The 20,358-nt window shown below is 39.6% G+C and overlaps 1 protein-coding gene across 1 annotated transcript in view; it reads left to right on the top strand.

Annotated features, from left to right (window-relative positions):
- GRM5 (glutamate receptor, metabotropic 5) overlaps positions 1-20,358 on the top strand; it is a 590,374-nt gene that overhangs the window by 474,796 nt on the left and 95,220 nt on the right. The window contains exon 5 of the mRNA XM_012641786.1: positions 7,336-7,582. Coding sequence (XP_012497240.1) covers positions 7,336-7,582 — 247 coding nt within the window. The remainder of the gene's footprint in view (positions 1-7,335; positions 7,583-20,358) is intronic.

Genomic DNA, 20,358 nt, shown 5'->3' with positions numbered 1-20,358 from the left:
TATCTTAAAATCTTTTAATTTTTTGACTTTGATGCTGAATCCAGAAATATTAATATAAATATACAAACACTTAAATAATTAGGAAATTCTGAGAGCCCTGATTAAGGTGGTAGGAATGAGGCTGGAAGAAAAGAAATGGATACAGGGAATATAGGAGGGTGTTCCAAACTGGATAAGACACAGGATGAATTCAGGTTTTTATCAGATGTTAAAGTTAATGTAAACAACTCAGAAGTGTCTGGGAGTTCAATTGGATTTGGGTTTCAGAGTCTGTAAAGCATCCTGCTTATAGGCAGGACTCCGGAAAAAGACTGCTTGGCTTTAAGTCCTGATTCTGCCAGTTACTAGCTTTGTGACAGTGTATAAATTACTTCGTAATTATACAGTAATTTGAATACTTCAAATAATTCAAAGTATAAAATACTTCACCTAATTCTCTAATAAAATAATACATATATCATTGGGTTGTTATAAAAATTAATTGAGTCAATATCTGTATAACACTACAAACAATACCTGGCACTGTATTAGTGTCAGGGAGTCCTCATGTATAAGGTACTTGAAGCCTTGGAAAGGATATAGAATTACAGATGACTAAATGTAGAACCTTAGAGAACAACATCTTAAAGGAGTGACCAGAATCTCTATAAAGAGGCTGAAACAGTTCCAACCAGTCAGTTGGTCCTGTCAGTTCTACTTTCAAAAAGGGTCCTGAATCTGAACACTTCCCACCATCTCTACCGCTGTCACCCTAAACAGAGTCACCAATATCTGAACCCTGGCCTATTGCATCAGCCACCAGCTTACCTTCCTGTTTAACAGGTCAAACAGCACTTTTGATTCCCCACCCCACCAATCTATTTCTCAGTTCTCAATTAATGCACTCTAATCCATCTAGTTGCTTAAACTGAAAACCTGGACTTATCTCTGTTTCTTCATTTTCTCTAATACTCCATATCCAATCCATTAGCACATCCTACTCTCTCTGCTTTCAAAAGATTGTCAGACTCCTACCCTGGCCTAAGCTACCATCATGTCTCAGCATTCTATCACAGTATTTCCTGTGTTTCCCCCCTTTTCCCACTCTTATTCCGTTTGCCACACAGCAAAGTTTTTAAAATGGAAATCAGATCATAATATTTCTCTGATGAAAACACTCCAAAGCCCTACATTATTCAACCGCTGCCTATCTCTCTTACCTCATATCCTACTTCTCTTTGCTTTAATCACTAAGTTTCAGCCTCCCTTTTATTCCTCAAAGATCACAGTAAGCACATTTGCACCAGCTAATGCTGCTGCCTGGCAACACACTTCTCCCAGATCTTTATATTTGGAATGTGAAGAAATAAATCAGATCATTAGCAGCAGAACTTGGGTCAGAGACCAGGTAATATAAGCCAATTTATTTCACCAAATGCTTTGTAAGTGGAAGCTCATTTAACCTTCTTCTATATCTATCAGATAGATACTATTTTTAAAACCACTTTGTAATGGGTGCGGTGCACACCGTCTGGGGGATGGACACGCTTGAAGCTCTCACTCAGGTGGGGCAAGGGCAATATATGTAACCTAAACATTTGTGCCCCCGTGAAACGCTGAAATAAAAAAAAAAAAAATAGCTGAGAAAAAAAAAAACACCCTTTTTCAGGCACAGAGTGGTTAATTAACTTGCTGGTATGATGAACAGCTATTAAGTGGCAGAGCTGTGATTCTAACCTCTGGTCTTCGTCCAGAATCTGTGCTCTTATCTTCTATACTCTGCGGCTGTTAGTAGTCCAGGCGCACTCTCTACCACAAAGTGAGGTGCCTTCAGGTATGTATGGAGTCAGAAAGGGAGTAGAGAAAAACAGAGACCTAAGCCTGAAGAGTCAAGAGGCCAGAGAACTCCTTAATTCACCAATATCTTCCCCATATCTGTAAATATTGAGTCTAATGTATTAAAAAGTATCTCTTTTAAATGTGGATACCAACCACCCCTACCATTCCCCTTCAAAAAAAGCTAAGCTTGCCAGCTATTACCAGTAACCTTGATTTTCTTAGTTTCTTCATCTATACTGGAAATAGCTCCCAGCTGATTGGGTTTTATGAAAGCAAAGATTTTGTAAAAGTCCCTACTTTGTTAGCACACATTTCAACCGAGCTCTCTCAGCTACCTGATGACGAAAGCTCAGCCATAAGCTTCTTTCTCTGATGGAGGAAGAAAGCTGGAAAGTCAGTGAAATAGTGCAGGCATAACGCAAACTTCAGTTTCTCTGAATTGACTCCCTGATGCCTCATGAATGCTAAAGCAAAGTAAGATGATGTCTTTCTATAAAAATACATGCATCGGAATGACTTAAAAAGAAATTACAAAAGTTAAACTTCCATTTGTTTTCTTCCGTCATTTTGTTTGTTTGTTTTTTCGTTGTTGCTGTTATTGTCATTTTTTAATTTTCAATCATTTGGATCTTTGGGTGACAAGGGAAAATAGGCACCAGGCACTTCTATAAGATCCTAATGCTGCTCAAATAGACTAGTTGTTTCCAGATGCCCAATGACAGCAAACGATTCAACAAACTGTGCACAAACATGTATATCCTTTAGTATTTAAGCTCTTGTTGTTGGTCAGTCCCTTCCATACATTTTAAGCCCAGGCCTGGGACAACATTAGCAGGCATTATTTGAGAGAACAGAAACATAGAACTTTCCAGGAAAGATCCAATTTTGTTACTAGTTTGTTTTCCTGAACTTTATCTCTTATTTATAATGATTTTTAAAAGGTGATATGGCAATACTGCTCAGGGATTCCTTATTTCCAGAGAATAATGACATAGTATAACAAGAAGATGTTATAATGATGTTATAATAATGATATAGTATAACAAGGAGAACAAGAACAATGATTTAGTATAATACTAGTCTTGACATTAGAAGTTCTTGCCCACTTTTGATTTTCATTATCTCTGTGACCTTGGAAAATCTACTTAATCTGTCTACACCTCAAGTTTCTTTCTTTATAAATATGAATTTTTGTTGTGCATGTCTATCTTGCAGTGTTGATGAACACATCTGATATATGCAAAGAATATTTTGAAAACTGCAAAATCAATACAAATTGTCATTATTGCCCCCACTTAATTCAATAAACAGTACATTAACCGTGCCCTAAACACTGTGATTTAATTTTAAAATGAAGAAGGCTCAAATTTGCCTTTGTGCCACTTACCGTCTATTGCAAACAGAGCATAAAGAAAAATCAGGAAGGAAACCTGAATGAGGACTGCCTGAGAGCCCTCCTGGGCATCACATCAGGTGAGACCTTTGACTTGCTTTTATTCTCCAAAGTCTTGGCCACAAAATGTAGTAACCAATAAAGGTTACTATGATTTACATTTTGCTACAGCTACTATTTATGAAGCATCTTTTGCCAGACTCTGTGTGAAGTACTTAGGACTTTTCTATAACATTTAATTCTCAAGTCACCCTTGAAAGATAAGGGTCACCATTTAGCAGATGATTGAACTGAATCTTCTATAATTTAAGTGATATTTTCCAAGTCACAGCGCTAGGAAGACACAGAACAAGAATTGGAAGACAGATCTCCATACTCTTCTCATAAGAGGAAAAAGAAAAGAATGAGAGTCAAACTACCACCTTTTTAAATAGCCACAAAAGCATCTGCTGGTGAACTCTGATATTGGGTTGGGAGGCTGAGTTGTAGAACATGGCTCAGGGTCAAGGTCAAGCACCTAGGCATGGCCTCAAAGACTACCATTGACTGCCTGGTCAGTTTTCTGAAGTAGAATCAATCAAGTGAGTAACTCCCTCTCTGCTTAGCAAATTTAACGGACAAAAGTAGGCATTGGGCTGACCTGGGGAATAGAAGTTTCAAACTCTGCTCCCTTACATATGCCCACATTCCTATCACATGGTGTACAGGGTGTCTGAGAGAGGTACAGAGATAGTAATAGGGAGTTTGGAGGAGCAAATTAATTTTAGTATCTGTAATCATGGTGGTCTTCATGAAGGAAGTGCTCTCGGAACCTTAAAAATGGTTAGGATTAGTGTTAGTATAAAATTACACAGAAAACAAAAATAGAAGGGATACTCTAGTTAGAGGGAACAGACCTTTAATTCATTCAACAAATATTTATTGGGGACGTACTATGTGCTAGGCATTGTTCTAGGCACTGAGTAGTGAACTAAACAGAAAAAATCCCTGTCCTCAGTGAGTGGTTGAGACATACAATAAGCAAGATTGAATATATAAAGTATGTAATATAATATGTTACATGGTGATAAGAGGAAAATAATGTCTGGAAAGAAAATAGGAAGTGTGCAGGGGAAGGGGAAGCAGAAATGCAATTTAGGCAGGATGCAATGTCGGGAGGCGGCCTCCAGAGGGGGTGATACCTGAGTAAAGACTTGAACTGGGAAGGAAATGGGCTTTGCAGGTTGTGAAGCAGGCTCACTCTGTACTTAGGTACCAACTTGTCTGGGTCTGGTGAGACAGAACACAGTCTTATGCAACAAGTTACATGAAGCAGATTTAATTTCTTACAGATAGGCAATAAGGGACAATAGAAGCCTAGGATTCATTGTGAGTTGGCCCCCCAAAGCTCAGAAAGCTGTCTGGAGTGGATGGAGTTTCACCTGCCGCTTGCACCACAGATGAGGGACCCTGGGAAACAGCCCGCTCATCCTGGGGTCATATCAATCACTGGGGTAAAGCACAGAAGGACATTCTGTTCTGGGGGTACTGAAACAGAGCCCAGGCTGTTCCAGCCGGTTCCTTTCTATCTCAGGATGTTACATTCCCAGCACATTCTACGGTTATTCTTGAGAACTACGTGTGAGAAAGGGAGGAAAACTTGGTCAATCTCAAGAACACCTGGAGTACTGTTCTGCACAGTTCTTGTGGGTGGAGGATTTCAGGTAGAAGAATCAGCAAGTACAAGGGTCTGGGGGCAGGAGCACACCTCACATGTATGCGTAAGGATCCAGGAGAAGGTCAGTGTGTCTAGAAGACTGGAATAATTAAAGCGAAGAATATTAGGAGATGGAGTCAGAGGAATGGGGGTGGAAGGCCATGGGGCAGACTCCTGCATGTCATTGAAGACCACTGCAAGGACTTTGGCTTTTTATTTCACTAATCAGGCAGCCACTGGAAAGTTTGATCAGAGGAGTATCATGATTTGACTTAATATTGAAGGGATTTATTCTGGCTATTGTGTTGAAAACAGGTTGGAGTAGGGGAGGATGAGCACAAGTAGAAAGAGAGAAACCAGTTAGAAGGCTATTGCTGTAATCCAAACAGAAAAGCATATATCTTGAATCTGGTAGAAATATATTTGGTGTGCAGTAGTCTAATTCCAGATATATTTTGAAGATAGATTAAATAAGAGTTGTGAGGTATGAAGGAAAAGAGTCAAAAGTGACTCCAAAGTGTTTAACTTAGCAACCAGAAGAATGATGTGAGGTGAAATGTGGAAATTATGAATAGAGTCTGTGTGGAGAAGGAAATAAATTGTAAGATCTGTATGGGAAGTCGCCGGGAGCCAGAGTCTAGTACTGAGATGGAAGTAGGATTTCTTATTATGTTTACGTCAGGATGAACTATGTTTATTTCCCTACAGAACCTCTCTATTAGGGGAAATAAGGTATCAGGATTCTAGCCAGCAATCAAGAAGGTGATAATGTGCCTCCACAGTTCGAGAAGTCAGAAAGCACAATGCTATCTTTTTGAAGAGTTCCTTTTTTATCTCTCTTAAATAAAACTTTTTTTTTCAAATGACAAACTCCGGGTTTACATCAGCTTTTCCTTTCAACTTCTTACCACATTCTTCCTATATATCTCAATTCTATCCATCCTTCAGTCACCAGGCCTGGTAGTAGATTCTGCTTCCTAAACACTTGTGTCCATAACCACAGGCTCTACCCTTTGCAATTCGCTTGTTACTGGAATTACTGCATCCCCTCTTACTAGGTTTTCTGACTCCACTCCTAGAGCCCTTTAAACCTTTCTTCACAGTGTAGCCAGATTGGTCTTCCTAAAATAGAAATCTGATGGTGTTCTTCCCTCGCTTAAACATTTCAATGGATTCCACTCCTCTTAAGCATAGAAATCTTAATGTGGCTTAAGCATTTTTGCCTTCCTCTACCATTTCACTTCTCCCCATTCTCCTACCTCCCACTACATGTTCTGGCCGTTCTGACTCTCTTAAATTTTCTCAAACATATCATGCTCTGTCTCATCTGTGACCTTTCAAACATGCTTGCACTACTCTTCCCCTAACCCTCATCCAGCTTCGGTGAGCTTCTGGGTCTGATTCATGATTCAGTCCTGCTTCAGCCCTTAGCAAACCACACTGTAATTGCCTGCTTAGATGCTCATCTGTCTTCTAGACTCTAAGTAAATGAGAGCAAGAATCGTGTCTATCTTGTTCAACATTATGTCCGTCACTCGGAGCAAATTCTGAGCAGAAACAAATAACAGGCACTCAGTCCATATTTGTCAAATCAATCATTGATAACAAATATTACTTCTTTAATGAAATGTTCCCAAGGGCTTTCCATTGGAAGGGATCTCTCTCCCTCCTTTGGGCCTTTATAGATTTTAACTCCACATGTGCTACAGATTTATCACTTTCTACCTTCCACTGTACTTACATAATTTATCTCTGTTATTAGACAACTTTCTTAAGTGCAAAATCCATGTCCAATTCATCTTTGTTTTTCCCTAGATGATCAATCACGTAGCTTTATGTATACTCTGACTCCAGTAAATGTTTATTGAATTAATTAACTAATTAATTAATGGAGTTTAAATGTTATACTTCATACCTTCAAAATAGGCCAGTTTATGGAGAGCATATGCTTTGAGATTAGAAGTGGTGGGTGATAAATTTAAATAGGTGAATTGATGCCAGATTGCAGAAGATCTACTTTGCTTAGCTAGGAAGACTTAATAGTTTGGAAACTGGAGATTTGTTGAGGATTTCTGAACCAAAAAGGTATATTATCACAGATGACACTAGGAAAATTCATCTGCCCTTAAGATAAATTTTGTGGTACAGAAATATAGTGCTATCCTGAATTCATACCCAGAGGTTGTAACTGAGGGAAGTGAATCTTGCTACTGTTGGCGATTCAGATCTTTCTTCAGGGTTTTGGAAGAAAAACCTAAATATAGAAGACAATTATTAGACACACTACATTGGCACCTATTTCTTAGTATTGCCTTTGGTTCTAATATTGATAAAATTGTTTTGGTGCATTCTCTAATTATTCAGGATCCATGGATGTAGCTACAGTAAATTAAGTTTCAGAGTTAATCCCTGATTTGTTTCCCAACAGGTTCTCTAACTCTGAGAACACATCATGTTCAAGATTCCAAAATGGGATTTGTGATCAACGCAATCTATTCCATGGCCTATGGGCTCCACAACATGCAGATGTCCCTCTGCCCAGGCTACGCAGGACTTTGTGATGCAATGAAGCCAATTGATGGACGGAAACTTTTGGACTCCCTGATGAAAACCAATTTTACTGGAGTTTCTGGAGATATGATCCTATTCGATGAGAATGGAGACTCTCCAGGAAGGTATTGTTACAATTCTCCTCTAGATAATAGAATCTGAACAACAGCCAACTCTTGATCCTAGGATGTCTGTTTCTCTCCTTCGTGGTTATCTAGGCTTCCTGGCCATGTTTGGCTAGCCCTGACATCCTAAAGTGAGCAGAGAAAGAGAGGCAAAGCCCCACTTCCTGTGGCCAGGGAAAAGCACTGATCCTGATGTCCAAAATGTGCTTTTGACATCATTATCACATTTCAGAGACCTAAACTCAGAGACAGGAACCTCACATTATCATAGATAAACAAAGGCCATCTCTGATTTCTCTGAACATGCTTGTCACGTTCTTCTCTGTACTTTATTATTTTTTGGGGGCATAGAACTATTCTGAAGCAAGAACAATTCAACTTCTGGTGATCCGGAAATAGGGCTGAGGTGCTATTATAGTGTTTACTGTACCTACAGTGAGTTATAAAGTCATATTTTATTTTATTATTCTCCAGCTGGAGCACTTTCTTGCTTTTTGAGGACTAAATTGCCCTTTTTTCTGAAATTTCACCTTTCATTATTTTTATAAAGAGGAGCCTGATAAATATTAACGTATAATTATAAGTCAGCCTCCAGAGAAATAACTACATACCCAGAATTTAGCAGAGTTCACATCCATTTCCTACTTCAAATCCTTAAGGGACTCTACATAGGAGACTTTTTATCTATGAGGGATAATGTCATCGAAATGATATTCTGAGTTGTAGCAGGGGTGGGTCTTCACTCTTCTTTGCATCAGAACAATCAGGGTCTTTGGTCTCCCACAGCAAAACCCCATGTGCTCTTCCAGCAACAGCTTATGCTTAACAGCTATGCTTGGAGATACACTCTGTTTGCAGTCGACCCTTCCAAGAGAAGATCTCGTGAGTCCTTCCACAACTTACACCCCATGTACTCACACATTCTCACAGCAACGTTGATTTAGCATATTTCTGTATTCTGAGATGAGATGGAGCTTGTCCCAGATGCAGTTATTACTACCCCACATGCTGGAATTCTAAGTGATAGCTATTTTCAGGTCATACAGCCAAGCTAAAACCTAGATATTTTCTCTGTTTTAGAAACTTGAAGAGTATTGTTCCAGTGAAACTGTTTGCCAAGATAAGCTGACTTTTCACATGTTTTTTTTTTACTTTCTGGTTGTTCAGTATATCCATGAAGGAAAAAATTACAAACATTTTCTCAGGGCCAAAGAAAACTTCACATTTTCTGTAAATCTTCTTAGGGCAGGTTGACCCATGAGCTCAGTCTTTGGGATCAGGTCAAGGCCTAGGCTATGGTATCTGTACATGGATTTATTATTCCTGTGTGCATCTCTGGAGCACTGACATCAGCTTGGAACTTAATGATAGACTTTGGTGACTGCAGCTCCACCAGTTCAGGAGTTTTTAAGCCATGTGCCCAAGCCATTCCACGAACCAGAGAGTGAGGAAATGTCTCAGTTGGTCCAGCTGTATTTCAATGGGAAACCTTAATTAATCAGGCAGAACATTGCTGCCTCATTCATAATCCTCCAAATATGCTGTAATGGGTTACTTTCAGGGTATTAATTCTTAACCTTTTGGGAACATGAATCCCCAGATAAAATTCATAGATATTCTTCCAAGAACAGTACACATAAAATTTTACTAACAATTTCTGACAGTATATGGTTGTTTAGAGTCTATCCATGCACTACTAAATTTGGATATTACATTAACCAATTAATAAATTATGAGAATTGGCCTCTGAGGACATGGGCCAGACTCAGGAGAAGGTGGTTTGAAACTTTTTGTTTTTCCAACTAATCCTGTAATATTTACCAAAAAATTTAACTAACATTCCTTGAGTGTGTGTTCTGAGCCAAACACTAAGCTAAATGCTCTACTTTTTAATTCTTTTAGGTATATAATGTTATTGCTCTTTTTTCTGGATGAAGAAACTGAGGCTCACAAGGTTAAATGACTTGCCCACAGTCTAGTAAATGACAGAGTTAAGATTCTAACTCAGTATCCCAGGCTTCCACTCCTAACCTTACACAACAGTCTGTCAATTAATCCACGGGGATCAAAATTAAAAAAAACAACAACACTATTTTCTGAGAAATTTATTGGTAGACATTAGGTTGTTATGTTTGTGAAATGAAAGTTACTGCTCTGCTAGATCAAAGTCATTCCCAGCTGGGTGAGGAACCAGAGGAGCCTGGGGTAATTAGGGATTCCCCTAAAATTCCAGAGTTACAAGAGGAAGATCCTAAACAGAGGAAGCTGAGAGATGGCAACTTATTTTGGCACATGCACTTGCAGATCATTGGAGAGTACATTTTAATCATTGTTTTAAACTTATCATCTGATTAGACTACTATTAATTCACAATTCATTAATGAAAACTGTGGTGCCGGGTGTTACAGAATCCAGAATTTTTTAATTTAAAAGAGCTTATACCACCCTATAATGCTCCTGACATGATATGTAGCAGCACTTCTTAATCAACGCATTAATATTTCTGCAGCAAAACGTATGAATATTCACACTAACTGTGATAAATAGACTGACTATAAATAGCCTCATGATAGTTCAGGTCATGTTTTGTCACTAGATAAGTTCAGACAGGGTCATGTTTTGCTGCCAAGTGAGTTATGAAAAAAAAATATGGTTTTCAGAGCTCTAAAGATGTCAGAATTACAAAAAATAAAAATGGACTGTTACTATTTACCATCAGTGGTCTAAATCATGGGTTAGCAACCTGCGGTCTGTGGGCCAAATGGAGTCTGCTGCCTGTTTTGTACGTAGGGTTTTCTGGGACACAATCACACATTTATTTAGGTGCTAAGGATGCTCTTCCCCTCAATAGCAGAGTTGACTATTAGAGTACATGTCAAAGCCTAAAATATTTATTCTATGTCCCCTATCAGAAAAAGTTTGCTGGCCACTGGTCTACAGACTCCATTGAGAACTGAGGTTTAAGAGGCCTGGCTGCTGCCTGGGGTTGACCATAATTGGGCAGAGGAAACATGGAGAGCTGATGTCAGACTGAGTACAACTGACTGCTTAAAACAAAAATTAAAATATTATATTGTGGGGCTTGTGGGGTTTATAAGTATGTGAGTATAAAATATTTGAAAATAATAGCATAAAGCAAAGGGGTATGAAACTATTCAGGGACAAGTTTCTTATATTTTACATTAAGTGACTCAACATTCATTTTAAGTAGAATAAGATAACATAGTGCATATTATAATCCCTTGAACAACCACTAAAATTTTAAAACAAAGAGGGATAGTCAATAGAAGGGGCAGAGTCAACCCGGGAGAAGCTCGAAGCCCAGTGAAGGCGGTAGGTGGGGGTTTCATTTCTTCTTTTTACACACCTCTGATAGTCCGCGGGCTGCCGAGCGGCTGGTGAGATTTTTCACCCGAGCCCCAGTGCTGCTACAACCATTGAAATGGGACCCTCTTGAAAATAAAGCACTGGGCTTCCAGCCCCTTGGGATTGGCCCCCATGGCCACAGCCACCAGCCAAGAGGGAGGACGTCATACTGCTTCTCCTCTCGTACCGGCCCCTTCTCTGCTCCAGGGAGCTCCAGCCCTTCAGTTTTCACATCATCTGTTCCCACACAGACTGTTCCCAACTCTTGCCCAGATTGCGGTGGGCCCCAGAGAACTTGTGTGATTCCAGAGTTTGGACATTCCGTGCGGGCTTCCTTCCAGAGAGAGAGACCGGAAGAACTGGAGTGCCAGCTGTCCTCCATTCGGATGTTTGTCCTTCCTCATTCCTCCCTTGCCCACTGCAGCCGAGAGGAGCTATTGAACTGAGACATTCAAAAGCAGCCCCCTTGCACTCTGCTGGCGCGCCCTCCAGTCTGAGGTTTCCACAGAGAGAGGGCCCCACACTTTTCCCCTTGAGGACCTTGCAGTGGACCTAGGGGTGCTCAGTCTGGGAGTTCCCTGCCTGCTGACACTCCCAGAGATGCCCACCAGGGAGACAAGCACGCAGTCTGGATCCTGTACTGCCAGGACTCTATTGGGTTGCTTGGGAGCACAGAGGGGAGAACTGAGAACTAAACTCAAGAGGCAGAGGGGCCACATGGGCAGAACAGACAAAAGAGCGCACTGTGGGTCCAAGCCACAGCAAAGTGGAGGAGCAACCACCCCCCCCCCCCACCGCAGGAAAACTGCACCTTTGGACTGCAGCGGGTCCATAGGTGGAACGGGGGAGGCAAAAGTCACTCTCAATAGCCAGTTGGTGAATTCGGATGACCCCTTCCCCATGAATAGACTTTCCCGTTTGATGGGGCTACTTCAGCCCCCTTCCCAGCACCCTTCCTCAGTGGCCTGGGAGCTGACCTTTGATCCTTGCCAAGACAGTTCCAGGACTCACTTCTGTGGAGCCTGAAGGCAGACTGGCCTGACCTAGACCCACTCAGCCTGTCTCTTCCAGCCACCTATGCCGTAGTGGAGAACAAGCAATACCCTGAACTCCAGGGCCAAGTCCACTGCCTGAGGCATTCAAGTGCTTCTTCTTAGGGGCTAGAGCCAATTACAGGCATCAAAGAATAGCTCTGCACTTGGCTTTTTCCTACAAGCACCAACTTCTGGCAGGGAGAACAACTGTAGAGACCATTACAGCATCTTCTGACTCAATCACAAGGGGGTCACCAATTCTTACAAGCACCACCCACCATCCCAGAGATTAAGGTGGGGGTCCAAATACAATTCGCACAGCTGGGGCAAGGGGAAGACAGCAGAATAGGAGCAGCCCGAGGAGGCATTGCTTTGCAGGAGAGGAATAAAAGTTGCAGGTGGCTCGAGCTGTGAGGGGTCTCCCTCCTCTGCTTCAGACCTCTGGGCTGATTAGGGAGCTGCTCAGAGTCTATGCAGAGACATTACACCAGAGAGAAGGTGCAACAGAGATTTGGTGACTGCCAATCCTTGGTTTCTGCAGCTGACGCCATTCTGTCATCACTCTGGTGTATGGTGCCAGCTCTGTGTGGGACTTAGCTTTCCAGCAGTAGCATTTGTATCACCCCCACCAGGCCAGGGAGAGAGCAGACAGAACAGATGCTCCCCCATGCTGTGTCCTGAGACTGTGGGCTGAGCACCCCTCTCCCCATGTATGGGATCTGAGCAGAGGAGGAATCTCAGACATCACAGGCACCACCTGGGAAGCCTTGGTCAACTGTCTCAGCAGGACCTAGGTGGCAGGGGAGAACCTTGGCCAACCGGCAGCTCTAGCCCACCTCCACAGTTGCTGGGCCACTGAGACAAACCCCTGACTATGCAATTGGGCACTAGCAGTCTCCACACTGGTGGAGGAGCCCTCCATTGGTGCAACTCTGCCCCCATAATCCCCAGATTAACTCTGAAGCTCTTGCTGAGCCTGAGCCCCAGCCTCTGCCCCTGTAGCTCCAAGGCCCCCACCAGGCCTGCAACATTACTCCCGAGATTCCAGAGTTGAACCTAGGCCCCAAGACACTACAATTAAGTCTCCACCACTGCCACTGGGCCAGTGGAACCTCCTTAAGGGCCAACACTTCACCTGGGACCCCCCATCCCTGAGCAGACATTAATCTTGGACCTGGCTCATGAAAATGCCCACAGTCTAGTCATCCAGGAGCACTGCCTAAATAGACTCACCCAGCTGCCACTGTCACCTCCATTGGGTGACCCCAGCCAGAGCAATCCCCCAAAATAACAACCATAGTGAAGAGGGTCATATCTAGCCCCCAACATGAACTCCCAACAATGAGCTGGGGAACAACCCTCTACTCCACATGAAGATCATCCAGCACTGACTTGAAGCAATCATTTGGGGAATGAGTCAAAACAGAACAGCTGTTCCACAGGTTGTCGCTGCACCTGCCCCTTCACTGATGGGTCAACACTTCAGAGTAGGTCACGAACACTGCATCTAAGGCCCTCCCCTTCAACTAACTAAACAGGAAAGTTCCCAGCAAAGGATAACAAGTGCCCTGCAATCCTACTAAACCACAACTAAGGGAAGAGAAGCTAGATGAGGAAAAACCAGCAAAAGAACCCTGGCAATATAAAAAAGCAAATAGTTTGACATGCAGAAGGGATCACACTCAAGCTATAGTAGTGGACTCCATCCACAAGGAAATTGCTAAAATGACAGAAATGGAATTTAGAATATTCATGGCAAATAAGATAATGGAATTGAAGAGAAAGTTGAAAACCAACAAAAAGATGTCAAAAAAATTTCAGGGAATTAATGGAAAGTCACTAAAGAGTTAGACAACATAAGAAAGAATAAAATAGAAAGTGAAAAAAAATGAAAGAGTCATTTAGGAAACATAAAAACACAGCAGAAAGCATCATCAACAGACTAAACCAAGGAGAAGAAAGAATCTCAGAGCTTGAAGACAAGGCTTTTGAGCTAATCCAGTCATTTAAAGAGACAGAGAAGAGAACAAAAAAGGTGGAACAATCACTTAGAGAGATGAACTATGTGAAGCAAACTAATATACAAATTATAGATATCCCCAAGGGAGAAGAAGAAAGAATGAAAAGCATGAAAAACACACTTGAGGAAATAACTGAGGAAAACTTCCCTGGTATCACCAGAAATTTAGACATACAGATACAAGATGTTCATCGAATTCTGGAAAGATTCATACCAAACAGGACATCTCCAAGACACATAATAATCAACGTGTCCAAAGTCAAAAATAAGGAAAAAATTTTACAAGCAGCTAGACATAAGCAACTACTGACCTATAAAGTAAAACTAATCAGAAAAATAGCAGACTTCTCAGCGGGAACCTTACAAGCCAGAAGGGATTGGGGCCCCATCTTCAATCTTCTTAAGTAGAACAACTGCAAACATAGAATTTTGTATCCTGCAAAACTAAGTTTCACAGTTGATGGAAAAATTAAGTCATTTCCAGACACACAAACACTGAGGGAATTTGTCATGACCAGACCAGCCCTGCAGGAAATACTCAAAACTGCAGTATACATGTATCAGCACGATAAATACTCACGAGTGTAAAATCACCCCAAAAAGCTAAACTCACAACTCTTATAAAATGATAGCACAAGAGGGAAAATGAAGCAACCAGGTACTACCCAAAATGATGAAGAGAACAGCATCTCACATATCAGTTCTATCTCTTAATGTTAACACTTTAAATGTGCCACTCAAAAGACACAGGCTGGCTGAATGGATGAAAAAACACAACTCGAGTATCTTTGGCCTACACAAAACACATATGAAACACACAAGGATTCTCCCAAACACAACATGAAAGGATGGGAAAAAAAATTCCATGCAAATGAAAATCAAAAGAGAGCAGTGTAGCCATTGTCTTGTCAGATAAAATTAACTTTAAATCAACAAAGGTAAAGAAAGACAAAGAGGATCATTACATAATGGTAAAGAGAGCAATTCAACAAGAAGACATAACAATCCTAAATATATATGCACTGGACACAGCAGGTCCCAGATACATAAAGCAAATTTTACTACAGCTAAACAAAGAAATAAATAGGAGCATCATAATTGCTGAGGACTTCAACATTCTACTCAGAGCTGACAAATCATCAAAGCAGAAAGTAAACAAAGAAACACTGTACCTAAACCAGACTTTAAATCAAATGGACCTAACAGACATTTTCAGAACATTCCATACAAAAACTACTGAATATACATTCTTCTCAGCAGCACATTGGACATTCTCCAAGATGGATCATATCTTAGGCCACAAAACAGATCTCAACAAAAACATCAAATCAATTCAAAAAAATTGAAATCATACGATGTATCTTCTCTGACCACAGTGGAATAAAACTAGAAATCAATCACAAGAGAAACACTGAAACTTACATAAAGTCATGGAAATTAAGCCACCTGCTGCTGAATAATATTGGATCAATAATGAAATTAAGATAGTAATCAAAAGATTATTTAAACTTAACAAAAAAGGGGAAACAAGCTATCAAAATCTATGGGACTCAGCAAAAGCATTCCTCAGGGGAAAATTCATATCCTTAAACGCCTACATCGAAAAGACAGAAAGATCACAAATTAACAACATAATGTCATATCTCAAGGAACTAGAAAAGGAAAAGCAGACCAAACCTAAAGCCAGCACAAAAAACAATTAACAAAAGTCAGAGCAGAACTAAATGAATTGGAAAAAAAATACAGAAGATCAATGAAACAAAAAGTTGGTTCTTTGAAAAGATAAACAAAATCGACAGACCTCATGTTAGATTAAGCAGGAAGAGAAGAGAAAAGACACAAATAAGCTTAATCAGAAATGAAAAAGGTGACATTACAACTGATACAGCAGATATACAAAATATCATCCACGAATAGTATATAAATCTCCATGTCCATAAACTAAAGTACATAGTGGAAATGGACAAGTTCCTGGAAACACACAACCTCCCAAGACTCAACCTGGAAGAAACAGAACTCCTGAACAGACAAATAATGAACAGTGAGATCAAATCAGTAATAAAAAACCTTCCAAAAAAACAAGCCCCAGACCAGATGGAGTCACAGCTGAATTCTAGCAAATGTACAAAAAAGAGCTGATACTGTACTACAGAAATTATTCCATAACATCAAGAAGGAAGAAATTCTCCCCAATTCATTCTGTGAAGCCAGTATCACCTTGATACCAAAGCCAGGAAAAGACACAACTAAGAAAGAAAACTACAGACTAATATTGCTTATGAATATAGATGCAAAAATCCTCCAAAAAATGCTAGGAAACTGAATTCAACAGAACATCACAAAAAATAATCCACCAGGACCAAGTGGGCTTCATCCCAGGAAGGAAAAAATGGTTCAACATAAGTAAATCAATAGATGTGATTCACCACATAAATAAAAGCAAAAACAAAGACCATATAATCATCTCAATAGATGCAGAAAAATCTTTCCACAAAGTCCAACACCCTTTCATGATAAAAACCCTCTACAAACTAGGCATAGAAGAAACATATCTCAAAATTACAAAAAGCCATATATGACAAACCCACAGCCAACACCATGCTGAATGGCGAAACATTAAAATCATTCCCCCGAAGAACTAGAACAAGACAAGGCTGCCCACTGTCACAACTTCTATTCAACATAGTGATGGAACTAGCAATCAGCCAAGAAAAAGAAACAAATTGTATCCAAATAGGGAAAGAGGAGGTCAAATTATCACTGTTTGCTGATGATAGAATATTGTATCTAGAAAACCTCAAATACTCCACAAAGAAACTCCTGGAATTGATAAATGAATTCAGCAGTCTCAGGTTACAAAATCAATGTACATAAATCAGTATCATTTTCACATAGAAATAACAGTCAAATTGAAGTCAAATCAAAGACTCAATACCATTCACAATAGCTACACAGAAAATAAAATACCTAGGAATACAGTTAACCAAAGAGGTGAAAGATCTCCACAAGGAGAACTATGAAACACTGGGGAAAGAAGTCACACAGGACACAAACAAACGGAAAAACCTATGTTGCTCATGGATCAGTACAATCAACATTGTTAAAATGTCTGTATTACCCAAAGTGATTTACAGATGCAATGCAATCCCCATCAAAATACCAACATCTTGTTTCACAGATCTAGAAAGATTAATCCTATACTTCATTTGGAACCAGAAAGGAGCCTGAGTAGCTAAAGCAATCTTAAGCAAAAGAACAAATCTGGAGGTATCACATTACCAGGCTTCAAACTACACTACAAAGCTATAGTAACCAAAATAACATGGTATTGGTAGAAAAATAGAGACATAGACCAATGGAACAAATAGAGAACCCAGACATAAAACCATCTACCTACAGCCAACTGGTCTTTGACAAAGCAGATAACAACACACGCTGGGGAACTGAAACCCTATTCAGTGAATGGTGCTGGGAAAACCCAATAGCCACATGCAGAAGAATGAAACAGGACCCCCTATCTCTCACCGCTCAGAAAAATTAATTCAAAATGGGCAAAAGCCTTAAATGTAAAGCATGAAACCATGCTTTCTAGAGGAAACTGTAGGAAAAACTCTTCTAGATATTGGTCTCGGCAAAGAATTTATGACTAAGACCCTAATGGCAATCACAGCAACAACAAAAATAAATCAATTGGATTTGACGCTCTAATTTTCAAACTTCTAACCATTTAGAAATTTCCTTATTTCTGTTCAACAGAAACCTTCCTTTCTCTAGTTTCTCTTAAGTGCTTTAATAAAATGTTTTGTTGTTGTGTTTGAATATATTTTGTTTACCTTGTTTTTAAAGGATATATAAAATTCATTTTTAAAATTATCCCAGGTATTTCAGTTCTAAATTGTGTCCAGTTAAGAACTAGACAGAAAGGGATAGGCAGAGAGAAAGGAAAAAGAAGGAAGAGATATTAAAGAAGAAAGATTACATATAGGGACACCCTGTGATGAGAAAGCCGTTTCAGAAACAGATTTAGAAAGTAAGAGGTACAGTGAGAGAGAGAGAGAGAGAGAGAGAGGAGGGAAGGAAGGGAGAGAAAGAGAAGGAGGAGGAGGAAGAGGATGAAGGGAGAAGATGAGGAGAAAAAGAGGAATGGGGATGGAAAGAAGAAAAAAACGAAACTGGGCTGGGAGGATTTATACTTAAGTCATGAGAGTGGAATGACACACTAATCTTGGCTTCTGACAGTGAATATGTACATCTTGGATCTTTACTAAAGCTGTCAAAAACAAAGAGCACACTGAATTATGCACTGCTCCTTTTTGGAAAATGAAATACAGTCTTCTAGATTGAATCACATGTAAACATTGCAGGAAGTCATTATGTGCATTAATTCTTACCTAAAATGTAAACAAGGACATTTTTGAAGATGTACTTTATTTCACTTTTTGTGGAGAATAAAATCTATATCATATCTCTGAAAATTAGAAGAACTCATACCAATTCACAAGAGAAATGTAGAATCTTCTTTGTGTAGAATTATTCTTATCTATTTTTTTAGTGTCCAGCTATGGAAGATTTTTAGAACAATGTTCTATTTTGATAGCTGTAGCCATGAGCGATAATATTTCTTTGTGTTTGTCTTGTAGGTAAGAAACAGTGGCCAGAATTCTAAAGGCTAATTCCAAAGGGAGGATTCATTGTCTCTAATGTAGTTATAACAGGTTTATTGGTTGAACCAAAATTGAGATTTAACTTTTCTTGAAACCATTTCCCTGTCAAATATCACATTTTCCATTCTATAAAGTTTTCATGTTTATTCTTCAAAAACTGGATCCCTTCACTTTTTACCACTTCTTGTACATAAAATAGAAGAGGCATGGATGTAGAGATAAAAGGCTTAAAATGCAAAATGGTTCAAATTTTTACAATATTTAAGCAATTAAAAATGATCTCTTAGCTCTATTCAGTAGATTTAGGGCAGTCTAGCGGAGAAGAAAGGACAGCGGACTTGAAATCTGAAGGCTTAGTTTAGGTCCTGGCTCTGACATTTGCATTCTCTGCAATCTGGTCATACTAATTAACCTCACCAAGCTTCAATTTCATTATCTGTGAAATTAACGGTTTGCACTAGACTTTGTCAGAGTTAAAAATTGGTAGGAATGAGGTTGACAGCTTATTTTTAAGTGACCAATGAAACCCTCATATCTCTTTAAATCAAACTGCAAAGAAAGAAGCCTCCTGACACTGATGTTTCTTTTTTTTTCTCATCCTATCATCTTCAAAAGTTATTTGCTCACAGAAAGTCACCTCTTGAAGACTTAAAACCCATATATTTGAAGTAGTCGATGACATAATGTATGAGTTCTTTTTACTTCAGTGATCTGTGTTCTAATATCTCAACTCATTGCATGCTCAGTGGCCATGGGATAACTGTGACAGAGTGGGAAGAAAAGTATCCTATAAATACTGGGTACTTTTGATTTAGAAGTACAATTTAGACAGTTAACCCAAAATTGTTACTGACTATAAAGCAGGATAATCCTTAAGCTACTGAGCAGCCAACAAAACCTAAGAATGGGTTAACATTCTGAAAAAGGCTACAGTAAAAAAATGTGATTGGGAGTGAAAACAGAATGACGTCATTTTACAATGTAGGTTTCTATAAAGTGATGTCAAGTTTGTTCTCAGTATTTCTGTACAGAGCATTGGTTTGAGTACAGTAATCTAGTCACTTGAATCCAAAAGCTAGGAAGTTTTCCATTCATATCAAATTCCAGATAGCTACACATGGAAGGCTGGAAGAGGCATTTATCAATATGAGAGCCTACTCACCAGGACTGTAAATCCTGGGGGGCTAAAAAGCATAGAATACTATGTGAAGACATCTGTACCTAAGACACACCTGTGGGAACTGACTCAGTGATGGTATCGCTCTTCTAGTGTCCTCAGATTAGAAAACTGTTTCAGAAATGTTTCTCCAGAAATACCCTTACGTATAATGAAAGGTTTGTAAAAAACCACATTGGTTTTCCCTCTTTACATTTCTATCCACATACTCAAAATAAGAATAATAGCTAATAAAGGCTGAGAACTTGCAAGGTACCACTCTCTTCTAGCATTTTTAAATTGCATAAGGTGCTTTAGAAGCTATTTTCAGTCATTTTTTAAAACATCACTCTTAAAATTGCCTTTGTACCATGACTTTAGCCATTGATTGAGGGTAAAATAAGAAATATAAAATTAAGCTGTATCCAAATTACCCCTACATTCCCTAGGGCTGAAAACAAGATTAAAAATTTACCAAATTTCGGCCGGGTGCAGTGGCTCACGCCTGTAATCCTGGCACTCTGGGAGGCCGAGGC

This window comes from Propithecus coquereli, unplaced genomic scaffold (assembly GCF_000956105.1).
Source record: "Propithecus coquereli isolate 6110/MARCELLA unplaced genomic scaffold, Pcoq_1.0 Scaffold170, whole genome shotgun sequence".
Taxonomy (NCBI): domain Eukaryota; kingdom Metazoa; phylum Chordata; class Mammalia; order Primates; family Indriidae; genus Propithecus; species Propithecus coquereli.
The sequence above is the reverse complement of the archived record's forward strand: the minus strand, read 5'-3'. Positions and strand labels throughout refer to the sequence as shown.